A 13919-nucleotide genomic window follows, 5' to 3' on the forward strand; every position below is an offset into this window, starting at 1 on the left:
AAAATGACTCAGCATTTCTTGCTTATTTTCTAACTTTTGCTGTTGTTTTGCTTTCTGGAGAATTTTCTTCACTTTTTTCTATATCTGCACTAAAGTAAATTTAATTTCATATTTTTAATAACGAAGAGCTATTCCTTGTTATGTTTTTCTTGTTGTCTTGTTCTTGATTACAGATGTGATAATTCTCATTTAAATCTGTTATTCATATTTTGTTCTTTTTCACGTGGTATCTCTTCCCCGTGCCACACCAGTTTCCTTTTTCTGGTTGAGTTTTCTATTTTATGGTGGAGATTTTCCTCAATAATGGGTGACTTCTGACAGTTCATATCTGAGTAAGACACTAAGAAGCCCTATGTCCAGAGGCAGGGCATGTCGACTGACAGGGATCCCAGGGCCTGGGCGGGAATCAGGTCGGCCCTTCTGTTAGAGAATCTCTCTAGGTCAATACCCACGGTCTATTTTCTGGGATGGTTCATGTTTTTCCAGAAAAGCTGTTTTTGGCCTGGGACATTATACCCCTGGTTCCCAGCATTCTGTGAGCAGAAGTTTAAGTTTCCTGAACTATCTTTCCATTTCAATCCCTAATACACTGAGTTAGTCATTTCCTTCCTGTGCGACCTCCAGGTTTAATATGTCACCTTTTATCCATCTTTTACCACTTGGGTGTTCATAGTATCAGAACCTTTTGTTAGAAAATGACCATTCCATTTCCATCCTGGAAGAAAGAGAACAGTTGGAGTTTTGCTATTTTATATACAGTCTCTCAACCGATCCTCCTGTATTTAGCCCTAGACCTCTGTGGTGCCTCGTACCGCCAAGTCCTGAGAGGCGGGCAAACCACTTCTCCTGTGGTGTTACCCACCAAAGGGGCTTCGGTTGTAGCTTTTCCTGATGCAGTTACCTCTCATCTATTCCTTCTTCTTCCAAAAGTACTATTGCCATAACTTTTCCATGAACAATAAATGGAGATATTAGTAATTATTAATTTTATTCCATTAATAATAAAAAATATCCTTTTTTTATTTGTCCTTGTCATCCTTTTTATGTATATACTATTTTCATTCATAAACATGGGTTGTAAATTTTTCATATTTAGCATGGAATTCTGTCTATTTTAATAAATAATTTAAGACCTTTAATTTGTAAATGTATTGGCTTCCAGAAATGATATATACCTCCAGCAGTGAATGAGAATGCTCATTTCTCCAGCCTTAAGCCAAAACTCACAAAACAAAACAAACAGTTTGGCCAATGTGATAAGTGAATTTGATATCTTGTTCTAACTTACATTCCCCTTCTTTTTAATGGAGGTAAATGTGTCTCTCCAGCTTATTAAACATTTGCATTTCTCCTTTTATCTTCTGGCTTTGAATGCTTTTTGCCTATTTCCCTCTAGATGCTTTGACTGTTTTCCTTATTTACAAAATCTCTTTACATATTAGGGATATAAATCCTTTAACTTTTTTTTTTTTTTTTGCAATTGATTATTTACTTTTGGAGAAGGAATAGCTTGCTTTCCTTTTGATTGACTCCTAATGTGCACACGTTCAGCTGCTATTCTTTATCGTTAACATACCTTTTCATATTCCTCTTCACAGGCAGATCCTTGCGGCAGCCAAAAGAGCTGACCAAGTGGGCCATTTTCTCTGGGTGGGATCCGACAGCTGGGGATCCAAGATAAACCCACTGCACCAGCACGAAGATATCGCAGAAGGAGCCATCACCATTCAGCCCAAGAGAGCGACCGTGGAAGGTATGGGTTTTGTCAGCCGTACAATATGCTAAGAGAATGATTGGTGCTGTGTCGAGTGGCCAAAGCATGTGTCTCTTGGAGGGTTTGGCATGTTCACAAAATTTATGCAGGGTGGTTTCAAACTTGTAGCCGTGAAATGCCAATGAAGCCACATACCTGGTCTGTTCTTTTGGTTGATATTCCTCTTTGAAAGAGGTTATGTTATTTTCTGAGTATCACAATTAGCGTGTATTTTTTTTTCATGCCACAGGAGCTTTCTGAGAGGAGAGTATTACTGTTAATAAGAAGTGAAATATATAGAAAGCACATCCAAGTTTCTATAAGTGGATAGCACCTTCTGAGAGAATACCCTCCCTTTGTAATGTATCTGTTACTTCCTTAGCAAGGTAACTACAAGGATGTTTTTCCCCCAGAACCTCTGGAGGTCCCTCCAGCCCAGGGAGGCTGTGACGACACAACACACCACCTCTCTTAAGCACCACCATCACTCACCTTCCTAGGTAGCTTGTGTTCTCACTCTTCCTCTTGCTTTCCTAAATTTATGCACCTTTAGGAGAGGGTGTCTGTTGGCACCCCTCTGATCTAACGAAGCTTGCTTATTATAATATGTTCCCCTTTAATTTGAAAAGAAAAGTTATTTCTAAACGAAGACACTGTGTAAAGAAAAAGGCACTCCTCTGCCAATATCCTGCTTTGTGTTCCTTTTTCTGATGGGCCAGGTCTCCAAAGATTTCCTAAAATCTGCTTTGCACATTAAAAAGAACTCTGTCCCCTCATTCAAAAAAGGATCAAATATTTGCATTTCTTTCCATTCTCTCTCTACCCCGATCTAATTAATTATTCTTCCCAGAAGGCTATATGGTCTACATAGGCTCTTTTAACGAACAACGTTGTGGTTCTGTCACTGTTCCCTTTCTGTTATCTGGAGAAGATAAAGATCCCATGAGTCATTCATGTTTTCACTGGGAGGCTTTGAATTAATTTCATTCCTCAATACATGTCTGGAGAAGATCGCCTATCTTACAGTCCAGACCCATGCATCTGCAGATGAGTGGCAAGAATGAAAGACAACATTTTCACTATGTCTACTCCTTTCACTCAAAAGTCAGTATATCTACTGTGCGCCTTGCTCTGTGCTAGGAGTCAGGAAAACAAAAGATGAGGACTCAAAATCCTCACCGTCACAGCATGCAGAGCTGAAGGCAGGTGTCGTGACTATTTAACACGAGAAACACTGTGAGTGTACTAGGGAGGAGGTGCCATGCAAGTTTCTCCGAGGTGACATTGTGATCGGGGAGGACAACCTTAGATGCATGAAGTGATGACTGAGAGATCATCACTGATAGTGAGGAGAACCCCCCACCTCCTGGGAGATGGGACAGAGGAAAGAAGGAGCAGGACACATTGGAGAAATACAAATAATTAATTCTGCAGCACAGCCTTACACTCCAGCCATCTTGAAATTCTTCCAGTTCTTTAAGAATTTTCCTTTTTGTAAGACATTGAGAAGACCCTTTTCTCTTCTAGAGTTCTAGTCACTACTACACTGTACATTGGCTGCTTCACTCCTATTCAGCCTCTGGGTCTCAGCTTAGATGTTAATATTCTTGGAAGGCATCTGTGGCCATCCCACCCGCCCAAGCCTGTGTTAGAAGCCTCCCATGTGTCCCCTGCCGTTGTAACTACTTCTTTACTTGTCTCTACGTGGAAATGTGTCTGTTACACATCATTGTACCCCCAGCACTTGGTTCTTTGCCTGAAAATTGTAGATGCTCACACAAATTTTTTAAGTGGTTGCCTGAATGGATAGATGGATGGATGGAGGAATCACAGACTACATGAGGACCTGGCACAAAATAGGTTTGAAAGTGGGTCTGGGTTCCATTATGAAGAGTCTTGAAAACTACACTAAGGAGTTTGTACAAAGTCTGAGGAATATCTGAGCATGTGAAATATTATGAGCATGGTTAGAAACTCTAAGGAGGGATGAAGGGCAAGAATTGGCTGACCATCAAGGCAAGGCAACAAATTTCAGGGTCTCGACAGAGGTCCTATCTTCCTAAGCTTTAGATACCTCATGGACACGATGCTCATACTCCATGGTTACTGACCCCTGATGCATGATATTTTAGGAAATTACTGATGATTGCAAAGGTTTTATACATTATTGAAAGGAAAGATTATTTTCATGTATATATAGGGATATGCAAATTTGCAAAATCAGACATAAAATGGCATCATGAACTAGCAAAAATATATATATGACCCCAAACAATGAAATGGGGGAGAAATGGGGGAGAATTGATATTAATAAAAACAATATAGGAATGTGATAGAACAGCAAAGTTTCATGCAAAAATTTCCATTCCTATCCAGAGAAAGGTGAAGATTTTCTTGTGGCTGTGTAACAAATGCTGTAGTTTCCGTTTAGCCATATTGTCTAGGAGCAAAGAGCAGCCAAGCTTCGTTCACTTTCATAGCAAATGGAACATTAAGATTGTGTCTATGCATTGGCAGTGTTACTCCTAAGAAAGTGAAAAAAGAAATGCGTTCATTTGTGCCAGGGCTTCTGAACAAAGCTATGGAATATCTAAAATAAAACTATCAATGGAGTGTGTTCTATATGGACAAGAAAGTTTTCCTATCCTGCCTAGAGTTGCTTGCTTGTTTCCTTGTTAGTTTCTTTTTATTATTTTTTTTCTTTTTGGTGGATATTCCATACTGGATTGTGCTGGGCCCAGAACATCCTCCAAATATTCCTAATCCTGCTGAATATCCCTGTATCTTTGACTGTGCTCAGATGTAATGCTCAGATGTAAATAGGAAAAAGCCGGTAATAATACGCATTCTTTTCCTTTAGATCCATACTGTGAACATGTTCAGCAAACATCTGGACTTTTGGCTGGCATTTTCTGTGTGTGCAGAAACATAACAATAAATTGTTTTCAGGCTAAGATGCTAGCAAGTTTATTGTGAAAGCAGTTTTTATCTTCTATCTGTATTTATTCTTCATTTATAGAAAAAGGAGCCTCAGTGTTTCTTAGCCAAGGATGTTGTTTTTGCCCCCTTCAATTTAACTATGATCAGAGCCAAGTCCTAGAAAGGTGGGCTGTGGTCCCACCGGCTGCCCAGTGTTCCTGGGAGATCTGGAGAATGCCTCCAGAACTTGGCAGCACTCCCCCAGCTCCTGAGCCAAAGTGCTTCTGTAATTTTTAGTTTCTCTGTATTATCTGATGAGCCAAGGAATCCCTGGCATTTTCCTCACTTGTATGTTGTCCCATTAAGTAGGCCTCTCAGTAATCCTCTTCAGCCCCCAACCAATCCTCAGCACACAAAAATACCCAAGCCGTCTTCAACTCTTCACCCTCCAAAATGCTCTGCTTCTCCGAGAGTAGGCTGTTCTAGACATCTTTAATTATAGCCAGCAAGGGTCGTGGACCAGCATCTTTTCATCTCTGCCATAATCATTAACATTAGGAAGCCAGTATAATGAAGGGTAGATTTTCAAAGCTAACTGTAATGACTTTCACAATTGGTGATGATTTTCAAATGAGTCTATAGAACAGCTTGGTTCATGAATTAAATTTGCAATATATGTAAAAATAGTCTGGACCCTGCATAAAAAAGCCGGCTCCGTTTTTTTAAGGATTTCGTGATTTTTACTCGTGATTGAAGCAATTCTTTACTTTTCCTAAAACCAGAAAGATCAAAGCTTTGAAGATCTGAATGAAAATATTTCTGGCTCTAATTTAGGTATGCCCTATTTTATCTTTCCTTGATTACCTGGAATGTTCCACCTATGTCACAGGATTTTGCGGGGTGAATGAGAGAAAATGTCAAGAAAGAAAATATTGCCTTGAACCACAGAGCTGTTTCTAACAACGTATGCATATGCCTTTTGGACCTGTCACCTTGTTTAATAAGAGAGCAATGAGATACTGCATGTTCATTGTTACGGCAATGTATCTCATTAAGTGTTTCCCTAAATGTTTATGTCATAAGCTCCAGCAGAGTATCAGACGCTGATCTCCATACTGAAATACAGCAGATGTTAATCTAGACCCAGTCTCACATCTAATGTGGAGGTGACAGTTGATAAAGAAACATGTAAATGTCATATTAGGATAGTTACTGTAAAGTACCCTTTCTTAAGGACCAGCATGTAGGTTGCTAAGATGCAAAGGAAGAAGAAAGACCAGGAAGCCATGCAGGTCAAAATAAAGATCTGACAGATGTGAGTCCAGGTCAGCAGCTCAAGCCCCTCCAGGCTGTTCTAGATTCCTGGCTCATATTTATATCACATCCTTTCACTGCCTAAAATCTACCAATGTTTCCCTGTTTCTTATTGCTCTGGAAAATACTGTTTCTTTCAAGATCCAGATCAAATCATTAATCTTATTTTTTCTTAAGACTTCCTTGCTTTACTCAGAACGAGTTAGCCATACTGTCCCCCGAAAAAGCAAACTCATTGCACCCCCAGTCCAAAATGTACCATGTGCCCCTGTACGGCAAACCCTCACCATACTCCTCTGCTCACACGCAGCACTCACAGCCAGACTCTGAACTGCCTTGAATCCAGTGCCCTTGGATTCCCTTTATTTCTGAACCCCTGGCATCAACCAGAGGAGCTAAAACATAATAAAAATATTTTTAAAAAAATTCTCTTTCCTATTTACTATATATGAATATAGTCTCTGAATATACAAAGGCCTACTTATTTGTATAAATTTAAAGAAAGAAAACTCTGGACAGGGGAAAATATTTACCCCAAGTTGTCTTTCTCTTTGACTTTTTGTTCCTAAAAACGTTCAGTAAAAAAAAAACACTTAATACTCGAATTCAACAATTCACCAGGCAATAAGTTGCACTTTTGTTTGTTTGTTTGTTTATTTTGTATCCCTTAGGAGTGGCTCTTGCATTCTTGGTTCATTTTGCTTTCCCTTTCAATTTTGGAGAGACTGACCATGCAGGGTTGACATATGGCTCAACTGGGTGGTTTGCTGAGATGTTGCAAACATGCATGGAAAGCCTCAGGTCTGACTCCCCAGAAAGCAAAAAGTACAGAGGAGGCAGCCTCTGCTTTGGACATTCCACTGGGAACTTCCTCTCTAAACTGCACTGTTTCTGTGGATAGACTAGCCTGAGGGCAGGAGAGTGAGCGGGGTGGAGAATAACACCATCTTACTTTTAAGTTTGTGACATTTAAACTAGAGATTATTGGTCTCCAGCGAGTGGTAAGAAATGTAAACAGGGAAATCTGCAACCTAGATAAACTGAGGAGCTCTGAGAACAATTAACTGTAAGTTGCTTTGTATGAATAGAGCTCCAATTTTTGAACCACACTGTCTCCTGTCAAGTACGATAGACATTCTCTTCACTCACTTCACTTAACTGGCCACTAATCATTTCCAAACAGGCAAATATGTAATCCAACAAGAAAATATCCACCTTTTTTTAAGACATGCTATCTGATGCCCCAGCATACTGAATACTCACAGCTAATAGAGTAGTCTCTAGTATGTCCCACAAGTTGGAATTCGGCTATTAAGAATTAGCTGTTTTTGTTTCTAAATCAATTTATTCCTATAATACCTGTTTCTACAATTATTCACTGTAATTAAAAATCATATTAAACCAATGAAGTTAGTGGAGGGAGGAAAAAAGGGAAAGATACTATTTCAAAGAAAATAAATTCTAACGCTTTGAAAACATTTGGTATGTTTATCACTGTTAGTTGCAGGCAAGAAAATAGTAAAAGGTTGGTGAGAAATCATAAATGCTAGAAAAAATACTGCAGTTAGGTTGCTGTGTAAGTACTTTTAAATTTTCGTTTCATCTTAAATACCATAAAACTGAATTTTAGTATATTCGATTTTGTTTTTCCAGATGATGACAGAGAGGGAAGTCAGGTGATACATGGTCACTGTTCACAGAAAGTACCTTGATCCCAGATACAAAGATTAAATGACCCTCTGAATCTCTATCTCTTTGTCTCTCTCTCTCCGTGTCTCTCTCGGCAGGTGTGTGTGTGTGTGTGTGTATGTTTCAAATTATAACATTTAATGTATTTATGTATTTTTAATGATTAATTGCTAAGATAGACATTTTTGATTAACTGACCAACTACGGGTCTTAATTATATTTGATTATTAGGCTTGCAATGTACCAAGTTACTTTCATCTGGGCTTTCTCTTTCTGAGACTTAATTTTCTCACCTCTAAGACAAAGGATTTAAGCTAACCTACCCCAAGGACCCTTTCAGGAGGAACAGTCTAAGAGAGTCAGGCTCAGGTGGTGATCATTTATCATTTCTGCTTAGCCGGCATCCATTCCCTTTCTGGTCACAGCACTCAGATTTTCTCCTGGGGAAGCCGGCATTCCACTGTCAGCCAGCGTTGTTCAGGTGGGCTGGAGTCATACCTTTAGCTCTGGGAGCAGGCACAGAGCTTATATTACTAGTGGCCACAATCGAGATTATTTCAAAGTTAACCCAAGACTGAAGGCAGAGCATGGGTATGTTATCTAAACCCGAAACGTTTACTGCAGCTCTCAAGAAAGAGGGACTCTCTTTTCCTTAAAGTTACCAAGGTAAAAGGTTATAAACGTAGAGCCGCTGGAGCCCAGCTACACAAAGAGACCCTGCCCGGAATCACGGAAGAGCCGAATGCTGCAGAAGATGATACCGAATTTCAAAGGCATCCTCACGGTACCTGAGCCCTCCTGTGCCTGAGTTTGGATCTGAATTTTTACTTTTGTAAACTTGCAGACTCCTGCGATTTGTATAAGATGCTTCAGAGTAGGTTTCTGTCCTTGCAACCCAAACAACGTGACAAATATGGTCAAACATTATGATGACTTTCTTCTGGGCCTTTTGTGCCACTTTTTCTCATGTCTGAGTTACATCCTTTTCAAGTGCCATTTACCCCACATCGCTGTCTTTCTCTTCCATCTTCTCCCTTCTTTCTCTTTCTCCCATGAAATCTGTGCCTTCTTCAAGCCCCACCCTAAGTCTCAATGCTTGTCTTCCCTCGTCACCTTGTTCCTCATCTCATCCTCTCAGGCATGCTGTGTCTATATCCTGCTTACAAAACATTTGTCACATGTAATCAGTTATTCTTTGTATGTATCAAGGGTGTTAAATTGGATCTAAATGATAGATTCGGATATATCGGGTAAATGCAGATGAACTCTCAGATCACTCTCCAGAAATCCAATTGTTTGAGAATAAAATAGACCTGTGAGGGAGAACTTCTTCTAAAGGAAGAATGATGAGGTGAGCCGGGCCCAGTAAGGAAGGCTCAGTTGTGAAAAGGGAGGAGCAAACTTCCCTCTCTCCAGGCCAGCACTCGCTGGACTCATATGTGAATCCCACGGTGAACCGCCAGGCAATGCCTACGAAAGGATCGCGGTCTGCATAGGCTAAGCTCCACTGCAGTGGCAAATAAACTCCCATTGGACTAACCGAACAAATATTTCTCAGCCCTGTGAGTCTGCTGTGGTTCCAGGAGAATTCCCGGGGCAGGTGTGCTCCACGTCTTCACTCGGCATTCAAGGCACCTCTGTTTCAGCACGTTCTTCCTTCCCTACTGTGCAGCTTTGGAAAAGAGTGGCAGATGCACACGCTACTCATCAGTGCTTTTCCCTGAAAGGGATGTGCATTATTTCTCCTCCTATTTCATTGATCCAAAAGCAAGTCATAGCAAGTTTTTTTCTTCCAGGGGACTTGTTTAGGGAAATGAAAGAGAGCTGACTATTGATGAACTTAAGCCATGCCTGTCCCAAACTCTATTTCACAGAAAACTTTGGTAGCTATTAAGACACTAACAGCAGTGCGTTGTAACTTCATAAGAGAGTGAATTATGTGAGGAGAAATTCATTCTCTCCTAGTTTACCACAGATCTCTGAACAGCTCTGACACCATGAGCAGTGTCTTGGCAGCAGTGCAAAGCAGGGTATTCTAGTGTCGGTGGAAAACACGGTACGTAGCAGTGTCCTGACAGCGCCACTGTGTCCAGAAAATGCCCCGAGGAAAATAGCAGTTCCTAGAAAGTGAGGAGATGTGCAGTGGGCTTGATCAGGAGAATATGTGTGACACGTGGGGTGGACATTCTTCAGGAGCCACGTGGGGAAGTGTCACTGGAGCTTGGTAGGGCATAGATGATGATATTCCATTTTTTCCTGCAGACTGTGGGGCTTGGTGAAGTTCCAAATCTCCATGAGACTACTGACTTGTCATTTGTGACTGATGCTCTTAACTGTTCACCCAAAACCCTTCTTTTTGGCCCGCAGAAAGCTTCTTCCACTATGGAGGTTAAAATGCCAAATGCTAACTTACCACCCTCCCCATGCTCCCCCAGTTAGAGGATAAGCAGTTGACTTAATCCTGACCATTGGGACATGTGAAGACATTTTCTGAAGGAACTACTTTTGGATGTATTTTCTTCCCTTAGGGAAAAAAGAGTCACATTAGTAGGGCAACTGTGTAACTTATTATCGACACCAGAATACCTTAGAAGTAAAAGCGTTCATATTGTGATGATTCCAGGCAAACCAGGGTATATAGTCACCCTGTTGATTAAGAGAGAAACTTCCACCTCCTTCTCTTGTGTTTTGCTATGTCGTCATGTGAGGACAGGATACCTGGAGCTACTGCAGGCATCTTAATGAGGGGAGAGAATGTCAAAGTCAGGGAGGAAAGTGGAGAAGACAGACAGAAAAAGCCTGGGACCATGATCACTTGCTTAAGATGTCGAACCAATCCTGGAAGCATCTATGTTAGAATTTCTTATATTAAAAACACTACTGTTATCTTTAAACTACTTTTAAGCTAGATATTTTGTTACATGCAACCTGAAGTATCTTTAATAATATCTATGTCTTATTCACTTCTGTATACCCAGTACTTGAATAATACCTGTAACTTAATAGATTCTCACAAAATGTTTGTTGCATGAATGGATTTTTCAAAATAATGCTAATTTTTTTAAAAAAATATGGATTATAAAGTAATTATATTACTGTGGACTGAAAGTTAAGATAGCTGCAAGATAGATTGTTACCTTCACTCTGTATGCCTATATTTATCATCATAGTTATTGGTAAATTTTCATTATAAAGTCAAGTCATTTCATAAGCCTTTTTTATGAAAATTATAAACTACATGAAAATATCCATACAAGGATTGTCCTTAAGGGAAAATGTAAGCTGGAGAATGCTCTTACTACAATCATGAAATCAGTACAGCTAATGGTTCTTGATTGGCAAGAAAATATATTAAAAAAAAAAAAAAAGAGAGGAAGAAACTTAATATTTTAAACAAATATCCTTTGTATTAAAATTAGAAATGTATAAATATTGATAACCTAAATTTTAATTTTGAATGAAAAAGTAATATGCAAATGTCTTGATAAAGTATTTTCCATATCTAGGAAATTTGACACCAGTTATATTATTTTGGGGTTTCATTGAATGAACACATTTGACACTGGGAAGATTCTCTCCTTAAAATAAATGGTGAATTTTATGTGATCCTTGCCCAAGTGAGAACTGGTTGTGTGTATAGTGTGCACTCAGGGTTACAAGACTGTCCGTCCAGCTACGTCACCAGCAACTGCCCCCGAGTCATATCCACTTTATAATATACCACCCCTCTGTCTTCCTCCCCCCCCCCAAAATTTTCACTGTCATCATATCATAATTAATGTTTCTATATATCACAGAGCTATAAGTAGCGGGCTGTTGGATGTGGAGGAGACCATTTAGTCAGTTAACAAATGTTGACTGTTTACTGTTTGTCAGACACTAACTACAGTCAGGTGCTGGTGACCAGAAAACAAAGATCTTTGCCTTCTTAGAGATTACATTCTAGGAGAGGAGAAGAGATGATAAATCAATAGGCATAATAAATAAGTAAATCATATGTAATAGTAAGAAATGCTAAGTCCTATAATTTCTACTCTTTATTGATACTCTTATTTTGTTCATATATTGTTTTCCTGTTTTCATTTAGTTCTTTGTGGTTTCCTTTAACTCTTCCAGATATTTAAGATAGTTGATTTAAATTCTTTGGTAAGTCTAATGTCTAGGCTTCTTATTAGACAGTTTCTGTCAATTTATTACTTTTCCTTTGAACAGGACATGCCATCCTATTTCTTTGTATGTTTTATGATTTGGTGGTGGTTGTTGAAAACTTGGCATTTCAATATTATAATGTGTTAGCTCTGGAAATAAGATTCTTATTAGATAATGTCTAGACTTCCTGTTGGACAGTTTGTGTCAATTTATTTTTCTCCTTTGAACAGGCCATACCATCCTATTTCTTTGTATGTTTCATGAATTTGGTGGTGGTTGTTGAAAACTTGGCATTTGAATGTTATAATGTGTTAGTTCTGGAACTAAAATTCCCCTTGCCCCATCGTTGAATGTTCTTGATTGTCAAAGGCTACAGTCATCTGTGTCTTGAGTGACTTTTCCAAACTATTTCTATAAAGATTGTATTCCTTTTCATGTGCGATTGTTGAAATCTGTTTCTTTGCCTTATATTCAGCTAGTGTTTTGACAGAGATTTCATTAAATGTCAGTACCTTAAAAAAGCAAACAAAACAACAGCAACAATAAAACAAACAATCAAAAAAACCCACTGTTCCCAATCTCTGTGGATTGGCTCCGTACTGGAAAACTCCTTCAACCCCTCAGTCAGGCCCTTTACAACTCTGCCTTGTCACTCACTTCCTGCTTGCACTGAGTCTAGAGGTCAGTCAACAGTGAATGCTAAAGGTCTTCTGAGGTCTTTTCTGTGCATGTACCCTGCTCTGGATGTGTATGTGGATTTCTAACTAAGTTCTCTAATATACATAGGTACCTTTGAATGTCCTCATTTCCCAAAGAAACCCTTTCTAACTTTTTCTCCCAGGCTTTCTGCTATCTATTGTATGCCTTGATGCCAGTCTTTTACCCCAGGTAGCTGTAGATTTTTCATTAACCTCACAATACTTTCAAGCCTCTTTTCCACCCTGAGCAAGTTCCAAGTTAAGTGAAACAAACAAATACCCAATGTGTCAGCCCTTCAGGCAGCTCCCAGACAGGTTGGAACAGACAAATACAATAATTTGTGAATAAGTTCTGCCTTGTTCCTTCCAGAACCATGTATTAGGGTCCCACAATGGGAATATTGAACTACATTCTCAAGACCACTGCTGAGCCATTGAAATATAGATGGTGTTTAAAGAAGTGTTATAGGAAATGGAGGGGACCAAAGAGTACTTGCTGGGACATTTGATTATTAAAATTATGAGAAAGCAGATTGGCCAGTGAGGTTACAATAAAAATGAGTATGATTTCCTGGGAACCAGGTGAAATAAGTGTTTTAGAGAGGAGGGAATTTGTCAGCTTCATCAACATACTGCAGCTAACCCAGGTAGAAGCACTGAGAATTGACCATTTGATTGGGCAATGTCTCCGCTTCAGTGGTGACTTTTGACAGAGAGTTGTTACATTTGAGTGATGTTGGCAAAATCCTGGTTAAGGTAGGTGTAAGAGAATGGGGAGGAGTGTGTCTACAGTTAATAAATATCATAGCACCAGCCTTTTCCTTATTTTACATGAGCATATCACAGACCTTGAAGAAAGAGGACTATGGTCACCTAAATCCGAGTATCTTCAAAGAATATGTCATTGTCAGTGTCAAAAGGGTATAAATATATAGGACGAATAATAACCCTGCCCTCCAGAACATTAGGTTAATTTTGCATATGGGGTCACATTAAGCCATATAGATAAAGCAAAAGTTTAAGAGGTACTTACTGAGGCAAGTATTTTGCTATTTTAACAATGTGCAGCAATTTACTTCGAGGCATGCAGTCATTTATATTTTGGTATATAGTGTGTGTGTGTGTGTGTGTGTGTGTGTGTGTGTGTGTGTGTGTATGAGAAGGAGAGAGAGAATCACCGCCAGTCACTCTATATTGCTAGCTACAGAGATAGCAGATTGGGTATGGTGTTAACCAGTATCAGCTCCAATGATGGTTGTGCCACCAGCTAGCTAGGATGCTAAGTAGTTAAGGTAAAGTAGTTTTTTTGCTACTTTATTCCAGTTTTCTCATATATAAAATGAGTGGACAGGATTAAATAATTACTGAAAACTTTTATTATCCTTAGTGTTCTCTAA

The 13919-nt window shown here is 39.3% G+C and overlaps 1 protein-coding gene across 1 annotated transcript in view; it reads left to right on the forward strand.

Moving 5' to 3' along the window:
* GRM7 (glutamate receptor, metabotropic 7) overlaps positions 1 to 13919 on the forward strand; it is a 1039395-nt gene that overhangs the window by 565770 nt on the left and 459706 nt on the right. The window contains exon 4 of the mRNA XM_012659244.1: positions 1599 to 1753. Coding sequence (XP_012514698.1) covers positions 1599 to 1753 — 155 coding nt within the window. The remainder of the gene's footprint in view (positions 1 to 1598; positions 1754 to 13919) is intronic.

Source organism: Propithecus coquereli, unplaced genomic scaffold, assembly GCF_000956105.1.
Source record: "Propithecus coquereli isolate 6110/MARCELLA unplaced genomic scaffold, Pcoq_1.0 Scaffold60, whole genome shotgun sequence".
NCBI classification, from domain to species: Eukaryota; Metazoa; Chordata; class Mammalia; order Primates; family Indriidae; genus Propithecus; species Propithecus coquereli.